At 46.8% G+C, this 20,093-nt stretch overlaps 2 protein-coding genes across 5 annotated transcripts in view; one reads left to right on the forward strand and one right to left on the reverse strand.

Annotated features, from left to right (window-relative positions):
- Nucleotides 1-2,842: 2,842 nt before the first annotated feature.
- On the reverse strand, nt 2,843-12,147 carry alpk1 (alpha-kinase 1). 3 transcript variants are annotated; one of them, XM_034290838.1, is made up of 14 exons: nt 12,083-12,147; nt 10,566-10,768; nt 9,884-10,038; nt 9,469-9,667; nt 9,244-9,303; nt 9,060-9,146; nt 8,795-8,871; nt 8,550-8,645; nt 8,340-8,447; nt 6,509-8,219; nt 6,014-6,161; nt 5,602-5,764; nt 4,918-5,104; nt 2,843-4,793 (listed from the first exon to the last, which is right to left on the reverse strand). In XM_034290838.1, exons 2-14 carry the CDS (start codon nt 10,678-10,680, stop codon nt 4,612-4,614), a joined length of 3,288 nt encoding a protein of 1,095 aa, XP_034146729.1. In that variant the 5' UTR covers nt 10,681-10,768; nt 12,083-12,147; the 3' UTR covers nt 2,843-4,611. The 3 variants fall into 3 exon arrangements, with proteins under 3 accessions (XP_034146729.1, XP_034146730.1, XP_034146731.1); XM_034290839.1 differs by having other exon boundaries at nt 10,566-10,717; nt 12,083-12,133; XM_034290840.1 differs by lacking the exons at nt 10,566-10,768; nt 12,083-12,147 and having other exon boundaries at nt 2,844-4,793; nt 9,876-9,956.
- Nucleotides 12,148-13,029: 882 nt separating this feature from the next.
- The window catches only part of LOC105020724 (RAS guanyl-releasing protein 2), a 50,023-nt gene continuing 42,959 nt past the window's right edge, over nt 13,030-20,093 (forward strand). Inside the window, exon 1 of one of the 2 annotated variants that reach the window (XM_010887958.5) lies at nt 13,030-13,416. The gene's annotated coding sequence lies outside the window, so the exon portion shown is untranslated. The remainder of the gene's footprint in view (nt 13,417-20,093) is intronic. The other variant, XM_020043541.3, reaches the window with a different exon arrangement.

Raw genomic sequence — 20,093 nt, forward strand, 5'->3', positions numbered from 1 at the left:
AATGCGGACCAAGCTCCTGCTTCGGTTGTATAGGGACCTGACAGCCCTTAGCAAAGGACCCAGGACCCCATATTCCCCAAGCACCCTCCACAAGATGCCGCGAGGGACACAGTCGAATGCCTTCTCCAAATCCACAAAACACATGTGGATTGGTTGGGCAAACTCCCATGAACCCTCCAACACCCCGTAGAGGGTATAGAGCTGGTCCAGTGTTCCACGGCCCAGACGAAAACCACACTGTTCCTCCTGAATCCGAGGTTCTACTATCGGCCGTATTCTCCTCTCCAGAACCCTGGCATAGACTTTCCCGGGGAGGCTGAGAAGTGTGATCCCCCTATAGTTGGAACACACCCTCCGGTCCCCCTTCTTAAAAAGAGGGACCACTACCCCGGTCTGCCATCCCAGAGGCACTGTCCCCGACCGCCACGCGATGTTGCACAGGCGTGTCAACCAAGACAGCCCCACAACATCCAGAGACTTGAGGTACTCAGGGCGGATCTCATCCACCCCCGGTGCCTTGCCACCGAGGAGTTTCTTGACCACCTCTGTGACTTCAGCCCGGGTGATGGACGAGTCCACCACTGAGCCCTCATCCTCTGCTTCCTCAATGGAAGACATGTCAGCGGGATTGAGGAGATCCTCGAAGTACTCCTTCCACCGCCCGACGACATCCTCAGTTGAGGTCAACAGCTGCCCACCTCTACTGTAAACAGCGTTGGTAGGGCACTGTTTCCCTCTCCTGAGGCGCCGGATGGTTTGCCAGAATCTCTTCGAGGCCAGCCGATAGTCCTTCTCCATGGCCTCACCGAACTCCTCCCAGGCCCGAGTTTTTGCCTCCACAACCACCCGGGCTGCAGCCCGCTTGGCCTGTCGGTACCCGTCAGCTGCCTCAGGAGTCCCACAAGCCAACCAGGCCTGATAGGACTCCTTCTTCAGCTTGACGGCATCCCTTACTTCCGGTGTCCACCACCGGGTTCGGGGATTGCCGCCTCGACAGGCACCGGAGACCTTACGGCCACAGCTCCGAGCGGCCGCTTCGACAATGGCGGTGTAGAACATGGTCCACTCGGACTCAATATCTCCAACCTCCCTCGGGATCCAGTCGAAGCTCTGCCGGAGGTGGGAGTTAAAGATCTCTCTGACAGGAGACTCGGCCAGACGTTCCCAGCAGACCCTTACAGTACGCTTGGGCCTGCCGAGTCTGTCCAGCTTCCTCCCCCGCCATCGGATCCAACTCACCACCAGGTGGTGATCAGTTGACAGCTCCGCCCCTCTCTTCACCCGAGTGTCCAAGACATACGGCCGCAGGTCAGATGAGACGACAACAAAGTCGATCATCGACCTGCGGCCTAGGGTGTCCTGGTGCCACGTGCACTGATGGACACCCTTATGCTTGAACATGGTGTTCGTTATGGACAAACTGTGACTAGCACAGAAGTCCAATAACTGAACACCACTCGGGTTCAGATCAGGGGGGCCGTTCCTCCCAATCACGCCCCTCCAGGTGTCACTGTCGTTGCCCACGTGGGCGTTGAAGTCCCCCAGTAGAACAATAGAGTCCCCAGTCGGAGCACTTTCCAGCACCCCTCCCAGAGACTCCAAGAAGGTCGGGTACTCTGCACTGCGGTTCGGCCCGTAGGCACAAACAACAGTGAGAGACCTATCCCCGACCCGTAGGCGCAGGGAAACGACCCTCTCGTTCACCGGGGTAAACTCCAACACATGGCGGCAGAGCTGGGGAGCTATGAGCAAACCCACACCAGCCCGCCGCCTCTCACCATGGGCAACTCCAGAGTGGTGAAGAGTCCATCCTCTCTCAAGGAGTGTGGTTCCAGAGCCCAAGCCGTGCGTAGAGGTGATCCCGACTACCTCTAATCGGAACCTCTCAACCTCACGCACTAACTCAGGCTCCTTCCCCGCCAGCGAGGTGACATTCCACGTCCCTAGAGCCAGTTTCTGTGTCCAGAGATCGGGTTGTCTAGGCCCCTGCCTTCGACTGCCGCCCGATCCTCTTTGCACCGGCCCCTTATGGTCCCTCCTGTGGGTGGTGAGCCCACGGGAGGGCGGCCCCACGTCACCCGTTCGGGCTGAGCCCGGCCGGGCCCCATGGGGGAAGGCCCGGCCACCAGGCGCTCGCATTCGAGCCCCAACCCCGGGCCTGGCTCCGGGGTGGGGCCCCGGCTGCGCCATACCGGGCGACGTTACAAACCCATAAAAACAATTTGTGAAAAGTCCCCAAAACGGTTCTTTCTGTATGTGTGGGCTTGTGTAGCATGTCAGGGAAGAGGAAGTTCATGGTATAATTAGCCATTGTTAAAGATGGAAGATAAATGTGTACTGGATTAGGAATAAATCATACAGGTCACAAGTGCTAATTACAACATCTGTGACATCACCCTCATATGCTCTATGCCCTTGGGATGGGCATGTCACCTGACATAAATAACTAAAGTGTTTGACCTTACACCTGCTAAATATTGTACTAGTCATCCTGTGTTGTATTTATTAGGGCAGACAATTGTAAATGTTTCATGTTGCAAAGGGAAAGAATAAGATTGTTTTGTGTTGGGAGTCTAAGTAGCCCCTGCCTATTTTAGTAATTTATTGTTCATTTTGTGCCCAGTGTAGTCCTGGTTCCCTCAGAGAGATGCTACAGAGTACAGATGAACAAACAAATATTTTGGAGACTAATGTTTTTGTTGCTGTCAGTGTCATGTGCTATGCTGGCTTATCTAACCAGACCATAGGGCGTTTATTCCTCATTTAAAAATAATGAAGGAATGTCAGTTTGGTCAAACCAGTTGAGCTACAATCCAGTGTTTAGTTTAGAGACAGGTGAAAGAAAACCCAGCTGCATTTTGGCTTTTCATATTGTAATGAATACAATGGGAGAGGAAGTGCTGGTTTCAAGCGCAGGGTGCAGCAGGTGTTTATTCAATAATGTACCATAGGAGGAGGCTGGTACCAGGGTCAAACAGCAGGCAGAAGGTCATACACAGGGAATAAACAAAGGTCAGGCAAAAGTGCAGGAGGGTCAGGCTAGAAGCAACAGCCATGATAGGTAAGGAATCAAGCTAGGAATTAGAGTCTAAAGCAAACAGGTCGGTACACTAATGTTGCATCGTACTTCAAGAAAGGCTTAGTAAAGTCATGACGGCACAAACAATGCCTCACAAAGAAAAACGTGCAAAAAACGGAACTAAACAGTGGTTACTAATGAGGAACAGGTGATTAGAATTCTGGTGATTGTGATCTCGGGGCTGAGCTGCGTTCAGGAGATTGGTGCTGTGGTCTAAGGCGAGCTGGAGACAGAACTTACACATATGTCCCGTTTGATTGCTTTCAACAGAATGTAGGGTCACTGTAAAGTCATGTCTGGCTTCACACCCAACCAGAATATATTTTTAAAGCTTAGGCTTCTCTTCAACATAGTGCACTTTCCCTAGATTACCTAATGCACTTTCCCTAGATTACCTAATGCACTTTCCCTAGATTACCTAATGTGGTCGTTAAAAAATTATTTTGATCCAGTAGAATGACCCTACTAGTGGTTCTACACAAATGTACCATTTAGGACATGTTCTTAAAATGGATGAAACTTCTATCCAGGAACCCTGCAGTACAACACTCACCAATTAATCGCTGTCAACATGATTTAACTTCCGCCGAGGGACAAGATGTGCTCTTTCGCCATTTTTTTTTTTGCTTCGGCTATCAAGCCTTTTGCTCAGACCGTCTCATGTAACAAGACAGGATTATAATACCAAACTTAACTAAAATGTGTCCATTCGTGTACAATGTTCTCCTTTATGGAATTGAACCCCAATCCAGCAAGCAAGTGTTCCTAAAAAAGTAGCCAGTGAGTGTGTCTCATGTACATGATTCTGCCCTTTTATAGTATGTCTGTTTGATAAAAAATATTCCAAAATCCCCTGGTTGTGAACCTTCTCTCCCGGGGTGCTTCAGGAAAAGTGGGACATGCAAAAAACTAATTCACAAATTCACACGCGTCTGCATGGTACACCTTTTATTACGATTTATAAAAAAATCTGTGACAATTTAAAAACCTGTAGACAATGAGATTTTCCTACTTATAAGCTTCAATTTAAACAGTTTTCTGAGGTTGGGTTGGTAAATGGTTTTGGGGTTGGTCCAATTTTCATTTCCCCAAATTAGATCACATGCTATTCAATGTGTTCCATGACAATGCTGTCTTACCACTAGATCAGCTCAGGTCTAATAGATCAGAATGTGCATTTTGCATTGTAGTAGGGGATTGCAATGCACATAATTTGGGGCAAAAACAATGTTGTTTGGGAGTTGTCATAGAGTCCTAGTAAACATATACACAACCACACATATTTACTTATTTACTATCTATATGGGGACACTAAAGTTAAAATCCTACTTTTAATCATAACCCCTACTGTAACCTCCACCTAACCACAATAACATGTAACCTAGCCTTAATGTAAACTTAACTGGTAATGCCTTTTGGTGACCTTTTTCTGTTTTAACTACAGTTTGCGGACATTTTTGTCTCTGTTATATAGTTATGTCAGAAACACACACACACACACTTGATTGGACATTGACTGGTTTCACGGCATGTTACTGCAGTTTGTCCAGTGACAGTAGGTTACATATATCATTGCAATTTGATCCATGCTGGTCCTTCAGGAAATACCAGATCCCCCTCTCAGCAAAATTAGTGGAACCCTTCGGGGTCCTGAGAGAGTGGATCTGGGGGTCTGTTAGGTACGTCAGACCCTTCCCATTGGCAGTCACCCAACCTGGGAGACAAGGCAGATGGAAAACATTTTTGAATAATTTGTGAAATGGAATACATAAAACTAAACGACTGTACAATTACTCAGGACACACACGAGAAGATCACACACACACACACACACACACCTTGCAGGTCCACGACAACCTCCTCGCAGCCAGAGAACTGGTAGGTGAAGTGTCCGAAGGCTACGCCATATTCCCAGGCCTTGAAACGCTTGTCCACCTTCGTAGTGTTGTTGGTGAGTTTGACAAAGTCCCCCAACATGTAAGGCTCCACTGTAACACAGTCCACCACCTCATCCCCCTCCATGATCTGAAACATGTTTGAGATGTTTCTGAAATGCCGGAGCCACTACTTCGGAAACCTCCAGCCTGCTTTAAACTTTCAGATTATGTCTCTATATACTTATAGAACATTTTAATATTTGGTCTAAATGGAAAGACAAACGCCGGAAAGATGCTGGAAGTTATTTTGTCTGTCAAGTTATGTGTCGATTCAGTCATTTTAGTAAAAGTCACTTGCTTTGAAATGAAACGTTCTATTTTGTGGAATCTTTAAATAGCTCCTAAATTTTCCTTTTCAAAAGTCAAAATGCATAAAGGATCCAAAAATATTGTGTGGGGTTTGGAGTGTGCGGGTGCTATGGAGGTCTCAGTCAAGCTAGTGGATTAACACAATTAAGGGGGTAAGGCCTTGGGGTACCAGCTCGAACCCGTATCTCTTTGTACTGTCCAGACAACACCTAATGTGTCTCACACACCGTCTGGGACCAAACTATCAGAGCACCAGGAGTCACCAGTAAAGCTTACCAGCAACACCTCCGACGGAATGAAGAAGATCTGAGCGGTGACTTTCTCCTTGTAGAGTCTCTTGTTGAACTCGGTCACATAGTACTGGGCTGTCATCTGTCTCTCCACGTCATTCAGATGGAACTGGATACCCTTGGGTTCTAAGTACTCCTTCCCTACATAACTGGCAAAAAAGAATGTTAGTTGAACACACAGAGGAACGGGTTCAGGGGTCCAAGACGAGGGCCAGCTTTATATATGCCACAGCTGGCTCAGTGAATCATAGTCTGATACCTACAGGAGATTGGAAAGGAAGGTTTGCAGGTCTGAAGCTGAGTTCAGGCCTTTCTGTATAGGTAAATGTTTTGATTCCCCAGATTGATTTGATACATTTTTTTTTAATTCAACAGAAACAGAGTTTATCCCCTCTAACCTGCTCAGCCTCTCCTCCTGGTGTAGAAACTGTACCCATAATGCCGTTCTCTGTTGGCCCTTTTTCCCTATTGGCTCCCCGATGTAGACATACGTCTCCCTGGCGACCCACAGCCCAGCGGCCCTGGAGTACTTCAGCAGGAGAGCACCTGAATGCAACCACACATTTAAACGGTGTGTTACTGTGCAGAATACAACCAAATATCCCGTCATTCCGGTTTACCACAGTTCAACCGATGTCACTGTGTCACTTAAGCACTGTGTGTACTGTAAGCCGTCTTCAGAGCCTAGGTCACTGCTGTTACAAAAGGATGGTCGAGTACAAGGTCAACTTTCACTGTAACATGTGTACTCTTCCTCTGTATGTGAACATTTACATCTGTAATCTAATCTTATTTTGTTTTTTTAACTGTCTGAAGTTGCCTTTGCCCATCAGAGGAAACGAACAACCAAGACCTCACACATTCTATAACATTACTAGGCAATAGGAACTCACTGTAGGCGCTTTTCTGCTTCCCAAGCTTGAATTTCCTGTCACTCTGAAGTCTCTTTAACAGACAGCCATGACACATTCCAGCCAGGAGGGCAGTGTAGTCCTGGTCTGTTAATACGTACTGTCGCTCAGGCACTACACTACCCACGATGCCGTGCTTTAAACAGGTGTAGCACGATGGGTTACGTTGATGAGAAATCTGCCCCTTTTCTTCAGCTGGTTCATTATTGTTGACCACCTCTTTCTCTATCATCTCAAATGAGCTTTCTAGTTCTGTGGAGAGACACGGCTCTGGGATGAGGCCCCTGGGTCCCAGCTGTGGTGGTCCGTTTTGATGGGCTGCTTTGCGGTCAGGCCCCATAAAGTTAGATTCGGGGCCATCTTCTGTCTCCGCATCGGGGGAGACGGAGGAGAGACATCCCCTGTGTTCACTCACTGGAGCCGGGCCATTAGAACATATTTGCGGCACCGCTGCCTGTCTCTGCCTGAAACCGTCTCTGTCGTACAGAGGCAGTTTCTCCGATGACGACTGGGAGCTGAAGCTTTCGCCGAGGGAGCCGAAGGAAGAAGTCCCCGACCCCGAATGTGTCACTGCGCCGTGTCCGTCCGTCTCCAAGGTCTCGATCAGGCTCTGCTCGTCCAGCATCTCGAAGTGCTCGCCGCCACTTCCTGTGTGGGCGGAGGAAGAGGGGGCGACCCGCAGGGAAGAGTGTGACCCAGCCTGAGTGAGACCATTTCTTTCCCCGGTCATGCTTTTACGTTCCGAGCAACTGTCCAACCCATCTTCGCTGAACTCGGTGGGACAGTCTGGACCACACAGATACTTCCCGTCGTCCTCATTCTGACCACGCCAATCTTTGTTGCCACTGCTGACAAGAAAAAACCCCGAGCTGTTCAGGGACACTTTTTCAAATGAGGATCCGAGGCTGCTAATCAGTGATTTGGCCTCGTTTTTGCTCGAGCTAAAGCTTTGTCCATCCTCAGTGCTACCCAGTGTTGTAAGGACCTCCAGCTCCAGAGGGGACTTTGAAGGCAGAATAGCAGCATTCGATGCTTTGTCTCGGTGTAAATCGTCTTTATGTGTGGATTTTAAGGACTTGGCGCTCTCTGTGGCATACTCCGTGTAAGGCTCTGTTGTGGTCCCCAGGGCTGTTATACACAGACCTGAAAGAGGCCCCTCACACTTCCTCCTACAGCCCGCCTCAGAGGCCTCACACACTGAGGCGTGATACTGGCTGAACCTCTCCATCACCCGGGAGAAACCATCTGGAGTGAACCGCACCACTCTCTCCTCCACCACTTCTCTGTAGCTATCTGGGATGAAAGACCCCTGGTCCGAGTTCAGGAATGGTTCGACCCGTAGTAGATTCTTTACCCGGGTTATCAGACTCATAATTTCAGTGCACAGTGCGTCTCTCTTAGTGCTGTCTCCCTGGCAGTAGGCATAGAACTTCTCCAAAGACTCCCTGCATAACAATCTGGCCCGGTCCACTGTCTCCTTGGGGGTACCCAGCCACTTGTGAATGACAGCCAGGGAGTAGGCCGCCTTGAGGAAGCTGTGGAGCTCCTGTTTGCTAGTGACCATGTCGCTGTCTGTTTTGGTGAGCAGGCCAATCTCAAAGGCCTCTTTAGCCTGGAGGAGGAAGGAGCGCTTTTCCAAGGTGGGACATTCCACTGAGAAACTGTAGGACATCAAACAGGTTCCCTGTGTGACCTGGAAGGAGAGGACATTCAGTCAAAGCTGCAGGGCTATAGTGCTCCCCTAGCAGAGATCCATATTACTGGTTTTCTACTGTCCAGAAACAATATGACAAAAGGGAAGGGGAGTACTTACGGCGCTGGTCAATACATAAAGCCTGACGTACTGGCTGTAGACCAGTGACATCTTAGCTGCCTCAGCTGCTGAGAGGAGACGATGGCTGCTGTCACCAAGGAAACACCGCTTCAGACATAAAGAGGTACGCTAAGGTCATTCAGGGGTTGGGCACATTGGAACAGAGCGCGTGTCTTTAGAACACAAGTGATTTCAACGGGTAAGACTTACCAAGTCGAAGTCTGGATTGTTCTGGAACACATGGAAGTCTTGATCGTTCATAGACACCAAAATGTTGGCCAGAATACCGAGGGATGTTCCAATGCCCTACAGAACCAAAACACATATTGAATTAAAACACACAGCGAAACACATAGCAAACTTTTATGAAGCAATAATTAGATTAAATTTGAGCATGCGAGAGGTATGTCGTGTGACTCTTAGGCATTCATCAGGACTGGAGGTTTGGGCTCTACCTTTTTATCAGGCTGGGGCAGAGCATAATAGCCAACCAGAGAGGCCCAGATCAGCTCAGCGGCCTCCAGCCACAGTCCTGGCACAGAACACAGGTCAGATGAGACACACATAAAACAGAAGGCTGGTGCGTGGAGGGACGGCCCAAAATAATGACTGGAATGACTTGAATGGAACAGTATAATGCACTGTGCGTCTCATTCAGTTTGCATCCTGCCTTCAATACATAATGTGACATAACAGCGGGCGGTCATCGTCCTCCCTTACCCAGTTTCTGTAGAACCTGTCCACGCACCTGCACACTGACCGCCTGTATGAGGGTCCGGTCACTGGCCGAGTGATAAACCCAGCAACCTGAGGACGACAGCGCACAAGTCGATGAGGCGCCCTCTGGTGGGAAGATCTAGCACGAAACCCCAGTGGGTGTGGTCCGCGTGTGCCGACTAGCTACCTGTTGTTCCGCTGCGGTTGATGAGACTGCTCAGTATGAACTCCGCCTTCTGCAGTTTTCCTGTAGTCAAGGACAACATGCCGTGGACGACGGAAAACAAAGGGTCAAACGGGGGAGAAGGAGCTTCATCTCGGGCAGGGAGCCCAACGGGATCTGAAGTGGTGCGGTGCGATGCACGGCCCCGGGGAGACGCAGAGCGAACAAGGAGCGTAGCAGCTCACTCACCGTCGTTGAGGTAGACCCTGGCCTGTCGTATGATCAGCTGGGGGGCGATGGGCGTTCCCGGGTAGCGCCTGTGCAGGAGCTTGGTGATCTTCAGCAGCCGGCTCGACTCGTCCGTCCAGTAAAGGAACCGATCCACCAGGAAGACCACAGCCACCGCCCACTGGGGCTCCCCAGTCAAGATGGACACCTTCAGCAGTGCCTAGCGCGTTTAATTCAAAAACAGTTTAAAAACCACTGGGAATCACAGTCCATTTCAGAACTCTGAAATTCATACTTTGTATCTCATCCCACATGGCAACCTATTTCATGCACGGTGTCTGGCTTTTAACCAGGGCTCATGATCCACCAATTACACAGTGACAGTACATGCCCTCGTGTTTGTTTATTCTGCAATGATAGATACGTGCCATATTACCAGTAGCTGCGGTAGATGCCGACTGATGAAGTCACTCAGGTTGACTTTGTCCTGGGAGGCGACTGACTGCTTGTACTGCCATTTCTCTGGTACAAAGGGCCAGCGCATTTCCACTGCTTCCTGCAATAGACTGTTCAGCTCCCCAGGCAGGGACTCTGCAGGTATGAGAACAGAATGCGGTGTCCCAAAATCAGTTAAGTGGAAAAATAACAAAAAGTGAGAAAACAACTCGGATTCGGAATGGTTAGATGGGTTCATTATTCAGTATTGATATGGCTCCGCTCAAGAATATTTACATTGTTTTTCAGCACTAGTCTAGAATATTTACATAGAATTTCAGCACTGCTCAAGAATATGTACATAGTTATTCAGCACTACTCTAGATTATTTACAGTTATTCAGCACTACTTTTGAATATATACATAGTTATTCAGCATTACTCTTGAATATTTACATAGTTATTCAGCACTACTCTTGAATATTTACATAGTTATTCAGTACTACTCTAGAATATTTACATAGTTAATCCGCTCTACTCTAACAGTACTCCAGAATATTTACATAGTTAATCCTCTCTACTCTAACGTCACTAACTACACACGCATTTATAACACAATCCAACTAATCAGCAAAGCGTGAGCCGGCCTCATAGCTAGGAGACTACTTCCCTCTGCTGGCCTACCTCTGTACTTCTGGACGTTGAGCTTTTCTTCTGTGGACTCGGCCACTGCCAGCCCAGCTGCAGAAGCGGCCCTGTGACAATCCTCCAACATGGCTGCCACCTCCTGACTGTCCATGGTGCCTCCCTAACCGTCCAGCAGCCTCTCTTAACTCCTACGGGGTATCCGATGTACAGAGTTACCCGGGAACATCGGTGCACGGTTACTGGAGCAAAACAGAAACGTCTGTCTTTCAGAGCCACGAAACCTTTGACCTAACTGCATTTCCCCCTGGAAATCGGATGTGGAGACCGCGCTGAGGCTGTGTTTGACACACAGCCGGGCATAAGTACCGTATACAGAGTTTTAACAAAGACAGTGTGAGCATTAAGGAGTGTGATACCATCTGACGTGAGCTGACCGAGACTTTTGGAGACTTGAAATGGGCTTACAATAAGACATTTATGAGGGTTTCTAGCCAAAGATAAGAATGCATGTGTTAGCACCTCAATTTACCCCTTGGATGTCAGTAGAATTATGTGTGTCTGTGTAATTATTCCTTAATAAAAGCCATTCCGATCCTGCATTACATTTTTGTTTTTAAACTTCGTCAATAAAGGTAAATACATCTGTGTAATTAAAATGTTTTACAGCATAATAACTGTTGTGAGGAATTCAATAACAGCAGAAACCACATAAGAAGTAACACATAATTAGCAATAAAATATATTGCTGTGTTTTTAAATGTATTTATGTTGTACCCGTTGTGTGCCCAGTCCTCGATTGACGGTGAATATGTGTTCCGCTACATTTTATTTAAACTTCGGCATTATTAAGAAAACTGACCAATGAACGCCCACGTCAACAATAGCCCGGAATTGCGGACTGCATTAATACCATAATGGGAATTCCTGTCTGTGGTTGTCCCTAGCACTTAAAGCACTATTTCTCCCCGCAGACCTCCAAAGGTTGGGTTAAATGCGGAAGCCAAATGTAGATGGGACATTGTATGCAATAGCCTAATATCCCCTTTTTACTACGCTACCAGTGTTGTATTTCAGAGTAAGTCGATGTAGTTCGTTGAAGGTTTTGTTATACATGGCTGATGTAGTACAGTACGAAGTATACAAACAAATAACAACTTATGTATCCATATCCGAGGCCTCGTCTACCCAAACTAGTCTCAGCAAATCCATCGTAAAATGTCAAAGTTGTACATACGCCAGATTTGGTCGCTAGTATACCGAAATCGGTTTAATTAGTCTCAATCGAATAAGTAGGGCTAAATGTAAATCATCTCACAGACATCAAGAAATACAAACGCCCCATTAGTAAAAGACAATCAAACACTTCTAATCAATCGTCCAAACGGGACCGATTAGCAGATAGCCACTAGAATATCCCTGTTTTAGTATCTGGACTATCGTTGAGTTTTAGTTGAATTTCCCATTACGGAAATGCCAATAGTATATTTTTGCTCAGCATCATCATCGTGTGGTGTAATTATTACTAACATGTTAAAAAATAACATTAAACATACCTATCTGACACTCGGTTTCCCTTTTTTCCTGGCTGGGCAGAACTTTGGAACTTTGGAGGATGGGCATATGTAAATACAGCAATTCCATTGGTTTACATTTGAAGCGCAATATCGATTGACAGAACGAGAGCGTCTCCAGTAAAATTGTTTTTGGAGTAGCTATCTCCCTCTGCCTCGCTCTCTGTTCATGTTAAACATCCTTATTGGTGGGTGATACGTATTTACATTGACAGAGCAAGTTGAAAATTAATAAAATAGCTAATACATTTCTGTTTAGGTGACTAGAGTCACATGGCTTTATTGACAATAATGAATACTGGTGAACAACCAATTGAGCAAGAAATCAACATAAACAACAACGCCTGGACCTTAAAGAAACCCCAATTGTAACTATAAAATAAATTGCAAGTTTGACCCTAAACCTAAACCATGAGCCGGAAATTGACTTTTGCCTCACATGGACCGGCAAAAGGATCCAATGAGTAATTTTTTTTCTGGTTTTACTATACTCATGGGGACATTTGGTCCCCATGAGTTTAGTAAGACCTAAAACACACACACACACACACACACACACACACACACACACACACACACACACACACACACACACACACACACACACACACACACACACACACACACACACACACACACACACACACACAATAGCATGGATAATACTAGGCCTATACATATTACAACATTATATAATATTCAATGCTTCCTGTAAATGTATGGGGTAAACAATGTCTTAACACGCGTATCTACGCGTCATTCGTCGAAATCCACTTTATACTGATGGAATAAGGGAAACATTATCACGTCTATAGACTCCTTGGCCAAGACTGTCATCTCCATACCGGTATACAGTTTTGTTGTATTGTCGATGCAGTGCTTGGACCAAGTATGGCCAATAGGCGGGACTATGAGACAGTGGATATAGCGAAACCACTGCAGTGTGAACCAAAGAACACGGCACATGGGTTAGGGCTTTAGCGAGCAACAGAAATGTGGGTAAAGTGATAACAGGCATCTATTTTAACTTGTCACCGCTAACACTAGTCCGTGGCGCGGCTTGAAATTTGCATTTGAAAAAGGTCCGTAGATCTCCTTTTAGAAACTTGTGACTTAATTTTCGGGTGATTTAAGAAACAACTTCAGCGCGTGCATTGGGTTTATGAGTTGTACCCGGAGGCTATACCCGAACAGATTGAACGACACTCCATAGCGCTGGTAATTTGTTTATATAAGGGATTCTCGTGCACCGGTGGACAGTTTCAGCCTATAACTGGGCAGATATTTCGTGTGATGGGACTCTTCAAATTCTGAAGGTAAGACCTCTGTAGGATACAGTACAGTGCAGGGTTATGTGCACCATCTGATGTAATGCATGGTCCGCGATGTATGTGATAACCTTTACGCAAGACGGGTTTCCCGTGGTTTGGACGCCTATCCGCCTCATCTCCCACTGTTATTGTTACTTTACTCTATTACTGTATTACTTTAAAAGGGCGTGTGGTGTTACTTTAAAAGAGCGTGTGGTGGGTTGCTTCGATAGACAAGCTGTGGCACGACTTGAATCTGAGCAGTAAGCCTCAGACTATGTTGTTTTCGAACGACACTTCACAGAATCCAAGTTGGGCTATGATTCGTGTGCGGCGACCCTGTTTGATTTACTCTCAAGAAGCCCAAGTGAGGGTTAATGAAATAAAGTCCTGCAGTGTGGGTGCGGCGTAGGCTACATCCTAACCTCACACAGTGCCCCATGGCCATGCAGTCAAAATATGAGCGGCAGGCAGTGGCGCGTTATTGCACGCTCAAGCAGGTATATGGCATGGCGATGTAGTGCCAGCCTGAGAAGATCCGACTCTGTTATGTTCAACGGATGACGTTACATTTGAGGCATTGGACAGTTTTTCGTGTTGAGACGACCGTAGCGAACATTACCACATCTGTGCAGTCTATGTTGTGCTCAAACGACACTGAAACCATATACACAAGCAGTTATAGCCGTCACCTTGTCCCTCTTCCACACAGAAGAACTCCCTTTATGGTCATTCATCTCTGTTTGAACAGCACATTGCTTCAACATGAGGTATTGTCATGACCCTGTAGTAGGCTACTAATATCACTCAGTCATCATGCTCGAGTGCTGTAGTCTAGAAATAACAATTGGGTGAAATATTACTAATATGCTTGTTGGAGAGCTGCAACCTACCACTGATGATAGCTAACAGTTCCCTACAGATTGGACTGGGTGGCCTGAGAAACAAAACGAATCATAGGTCAGACCCAGCCTCTGTGTTCGGGTATTAAACAGCCGACCTCATTACTACGTGTCTGAGAGTATAGGCATGTTTTTTTCTGCCCCGGCCAAGAGCTTTTCCTTCAGCCGCCCACTGAACAGAGATTATGACGGGTTGAGTGGGCGGTTGGTGGGTTCTGGACGTCGTTCTGGTCCGCTGCCCCACTCGTTTGACCGCCTCCCCGTTAGGATGTTGTCCGTCAGACTTAGGACTCCGACTTGTAAGTCTGCCTGTCTGACCAGAGGTTTTGCCTAATGCTTCTGACGTGGCCCGGCTGAGCAACCCGACGGGATGAGGGGGAGATGCGCTGAATGTAGGCCTGCGGGTCGTCCGAGGTCAACCCTCATCCGTCTGTTTTGGCGTGAAAATGCTGACGCTGTGTGTGTCTGTGTGACTGCCCGGGTTATTTGAATGCTGGGTGACATGCTGCTTACCGTACTTTCCCTGTCACTTATGCAAAATACAATATGGTTTTTAAAGTAGGTTTCTATCCATCCACAGTCCTGGTATATGTTCCCTTCAGCAAACACACAGAATATGCAACACTTTTGACCAACAGTCTCTTTAGTTGTTGCGAAATCTATTGGGCAGTTACTGAATATCTGTAGAACCAATTTGGTATGTAGTTGATTGATCAGTGTGCCACTTAGTTTACTGAAGTCCTTCCTTTGGGGCTCTGTTTCTTGTAGCTGACAGAAGTCTTTTTGAAAGGGGCAGGGGCAGACTGGAACTAGGAATCAGCCCTGGCATTTTGAATACTGAAAGCACCATGTATCTTGCAGGGGGCAGTACACATTGTCTCTTTATGAATAAGGCCAAGGAGCAAACAACAAAGTAAGGTTTGGACTAAACAAAAGACAAATAAAACAAAAGAAAGTCTAAAATTTAGATGGGTGGGGGAGGTTCTTAAGTGAAGGCCTTGGTGAAGAGCTGGTGCTTCAGGCGAGACTGAAAGATGATGAGGGAGTCAGACTTCCAGGTGACTTGGGGCAGGTAATACCAGAGCTTAGGCCTCGGAGCAACCTGAAAGAATGCCCTATGAACAAAGCTCTGGAGCTTGTATCTGGGGATGGCAAGATGACCAGCTGTAGTAGAGCAAAGTGAGCATATGGGTTGGTGGGGGATTACAAGTTCAGAGAGGTAATGGCGGACAAGGAGGTGGAGTGCTTTATAGGTCAGAAGGAGCATCTTGTAATCAATGCGTTGGGATAGGTGGATGTCTCACAGGGCTGGTTTCGCCCTACTCCAGGAACTCCTTCTGGTAGGCTGGGTGACTGAAGGCTCAACGGTGATGTCATTCAACACGTAAATACTGGAGAACACTTGTATGATAAGCAGCAGAACAGGGTGGCGAGATGGGCGCCAGTGAACACGTGCCTCCGTCTTTGACTCTCCTAAACCTGCGGAGGAGTTGTTCAGATGAGGCCGGACCGCGAGTGTGAACTGGACATTGTGAAATTGGGATGGGAGAAAGGAATCCAGCTGTGGGGTTTGATGCCCAGTTAGAAATCTCCACACATAGAAGAATCTCCAGTCCTTCCTCTCCTCTCCATCTGCAGGCGTACCCCAAAGCCTTTTGTATACATGCTTGACATTTCGCTTGCTTCTAAAAGCGCCCAGAGCCGACAGCAACCTCTCTGACCTGTGTCAGCACCGCCGTGGCACACCACCTCCTTAGGCAAGCCAAGCTTAATTGGAATCTCTCTAAAGGGCTGATTTATGGGGGGGGGGGGGATTGAGCACCGGGAAAAGCAGAATGGCAGAAGGAGGGAGGATGGACCGAGGCTGATATGAAGGAAGCCACAGGAGAAAAAAGTCCCAGGAGAGGAAAATAAACCAACAAAGAAAGTAATTACAGAGGAGCAGCTACCCAAAGGCACGCAGTCACATCACAGGGATACGCTTCAGAGCTTTCTCTCCGTCTTTCAAACCCGTTCTCTCACTCCTTCTTTTCTCCCTTCTACTCTTTTTCTCTTCTCCCTCTATTCCCTGTTTTCTCTGCCTCCATTTATCTCCATCTCTGTGACCTTTTCTTCCACTGCAAGTCCTGAAATGGAGCCAGAGAGGACCTGTGCAATGTCATCCTGTCATTGGTCCTCACCTTAAAGGGCGAAGTTGGAAACCTTTGGGAAGGGAAGAGGACAGAGAAAGAGGTTTGCTGCAGTTCTGAAGGAATTGTTCTTTAATCCATTAGTCAGTAATTATTTCAGTCAATCCCTGGTTTTGCATGAGTGTTTTGGTGGTGGGAATAATGGAGTTGTAATTCAAATCTTAGTTGAAAACTGTCTGTAGATCAGGCATTCTTCTAAAACTCACTTTGCTCAAAATTATCTTTTCAGATTTACTCATTACCATTCATTAATGTTGCACATTTGGCTACTTATTATTATGTTTTTCATTTATTATTATTGACACTGAATAGGACTGGAGCCCATGTCCAACCGCTGTCAATCCAAAACCTGAACTGTTACAACGAAGTGTACTTAATGAGCTAGCTGGGGTGGTGGTCTACATGTTGCTATACTGCCCTTTTCCTAAGGGGGACAGCATGTCTTCACCCTATTCTCTATTCTCTATTTCAGTCTGTTCAGGTGGGATGGATCTTTGTTTGATGTGTGACAACAATGATCTAATTATAATAGATCTGGGTAGACAAACAGAGGTGCTTCTCATTGACATTTAAAAATATAATTCTGTTCTGTGAAATAAATACACCAAACACGCACAGTCAGACGATGGACGAGTTGTTTGGAAGGCTTGAGTCGAATTTCCGAGGATTTTCGAAAGGCAGCAAACTTAGTGAATCATGCTTGAAATTCCGGGGTAGAAAACCAACCAGGCCTAACAATAGGTTGAACGTTCCGTGATGAAACTACTCATAGGAGACACAGTGAATGTGGTGGGTGGGAGAACAAGTTCAAGGAATGTGTGAATCCGCAGAACTATGTTCTGTCAGTACTACAAGCTGGGTACTGATGCTCAATGTGTACTGAAAGCTCCACAATCGGCAACAGCTGTAGAAGTGCGGGAACACTTCACTTATTTGAACTAATAAAAAAAGAACACACAGTTTTTCAGTCCAATGTGTCAAAAAGAGCCATGACTTCAGTTTGTGAATATTTTTTATTAAACCGCTAAGAAGACAGCTCTGTGTTTGGGTCATCTCGAAGCAGCGGTTTGCCACTTGAATCGTGGTACACTTTGATGAGATAAAACATTCGGTTAAACAACGTAAACGTTGCTATTTATTCTTTTACTGGTAATTACCTTAGGCATTATCTGTGACCAGCTTAAGTTCAGAATCTTTTGAACCATTCAAATGGCGCGGCTATAAACGTGATACCGTACTCTGTTTTTATGCCAAGCTGTAGCATCGTGTAGTATAATCCAACTTGCCAATGACAATTTTTCTTACAGGCAGGTAGAATATCAATGACTTTGCTTGTGCTGTGCACCCCCTAAACTCATCGACAATAAAGACATGTCATTTCTCATTGTTTTTGAAGGTGTGTGGTTATACAGGTAGAACCAGGTACCATAGCAACCACTGGATGTGTTTATCATTGACTTCCTTTAAACATGTCAAGATCAAGAAATGTTTGTGGCGAACCTGTGTCCGCGCGCAAATACCCAGGCTGCCCAATCTCCCGCTCCTCCCAAAGCCGACTGCAAACGATGTGCCAGGCCGGGGAGCTGTGACCCAGTAGAACCTTCGCAAGCGTAAATTAATATAGCGCAGCCGCCCGCCGCAGTCGACCCGGTGGACGTCTCGCCGGACCTGGCCACGCCCCTGTGGTGGTGAAGGTGCGCCTCCGTTGAGGAACACTTGCCCTTTGACCTAGTGCCTGTGCCTCCTCCTGGGTGAGGCGAGGTGGTACTCTACGACCTGCAGGAGTGAGTGGTCGCCGTGATGCTTTGCAGAGAACGGCAGGGTTTTGTCCGGGGTGTCACGCGAGGCTCTCTGCAGTCTGAGTTGTAGATTGTTCAGGTGGGTTGGACAGGTGGACGAGCTGCTCCGTCTTGTCAAGGTTAAGTGACTGACTGACACCCAGGCAGAGATGTGTTTTGCCTCCTGGGTGTCAGAAGGGGGGAAGAAGAAAAGTGGTGTTGTGTCACCCGCATAGCAGTGATAGGATTGACCATGTTAGGATACTACCAAGTGACTTGGAGTACAGAGAGATGAGGAGAGGGCCTAGAACAAAGCCCCACCAGGACCCAGAACAAAGCCCCCCCAAGGCCTAGAACAAAGCCTCATCAGGTCCCAGAACAAAGCCCCACCAGGACCCAGAACAAAGCCCCCCCAGGGCCTAGAACAAAGCCTCACCAGGTTCCAGAACAAAGCCCCACCAGGGCCTAGACCAAAGCCTCACCAGGGCCCAGAACAAAACCCCATCCGGGTCCAGAACAAAGCCCCGGGGGACACCTGGTAGTGACAGCCTGTAGAACAGCTCCTCTCCGCAATTGTAGCATTAATAAATGATAATTGAACAGTAAAAAGGAGTCCGGTAGCAAAGGTTATGATGTGTGTTCAACAATGTGTGTGTTTGCCTTGGTGATCGTCCCTGCCGCAATCCATTCATCTCTCTGAGACGTACTTGCCTCGTACCTATTCTTCCGGATCCAGCACAAACAGCGCTGTACCTGCCGTTTAGACCTCATGTTTGTAAGAGAGGAATAAACCACTGTAATTTACGTTCATTGGGATACAATCCCACTCCAAATAATCCTGCCGAACACATCTCCGTTAAAATGGCCATGGTAAATGCAAGGTCTATTTCGAACAAAACTTTTATTCTGAATGATTTATTTTTATCTTATGAATTAGATTTCTTGTTTGTGTCTGAGACATGGCTTAACATCGGTGAGTTAAGTCCTCTTTGTGAACTTACTCCCAGCGACTGTGATTTTTTCCGTTCCCCTAGAATCGCTGGTCATGGTGGATTAGCAGTTATTTGGAAAAATCGTTTTAAGTGTCGCACTGTGTCAGTTGAAACATACCAACGTTTCGAAGTACAGCTGATCAAGGTGGAACTGTCCAGTCCAGTGCTATGTGTGATTGTATATAGACCTACTAAATATGATGAGGATTTTATCCAAGATTTCTCAGACTTCCTATGTTCTATTGTACTTACTTCTGATAATCTTCAGATTATTGGCGATTTTAATATTCAAGCCTATGGTTGGAGAGTTTTTACACTTTGTTGACTTATTCAATCTCACTCATTCAGTTATGGAATTCACTCACCAGCTTGGCCATACACTAGATCTTGTTTTGTCATTTGGTTTTCCTATTTGCAATGTTGAGAGAGATTATATTTGTTTGTCTGATCATAAACCACCCTTCCATGCCTACTCCCTAAATGCAAACCTCCAGGCAATTTCTCTCGCTCTTTTAACCCTTCCACTGCCAAACTCTTTTCAGATGCTTACAAGGCTTCTCTCCTCATCAGCAGTATTGAGGCTCCCTCAGGCCTGAGCACAGAGGGCTTAGTCACTATGTTTAATTCCACTTGCTCTGACATGCAGGATTCTGTTGCTCCTTTTAAAAAGAGGGGAGCGAAAGCTCGAACTCAGCCCTGGCTAAATAATGTTACCCATACTCTCAGACAAGAGTGCAGAAAAGCAGAGAGGAAATGGAAAAAGGACAAGTGGCAAGTGTCATATGAAATTTTGGTAACACTTTATTTGAATGGGTGTGCATA

Source organism: Esox lucius, chromosome 24, assembly GCF_011004845.1.
Source record: "Esox lucius isolate fEsoLuc1 chromosome 24, fEsoLuc1.pri, whole genome shotgun sequence".
In the NCBI taxonomy this organism is placed as follows: Eukaryota; Metazoa; Chordata; class Actinopteri; order Esociformes; family Esocidae; genus Esox; species Esox lucius.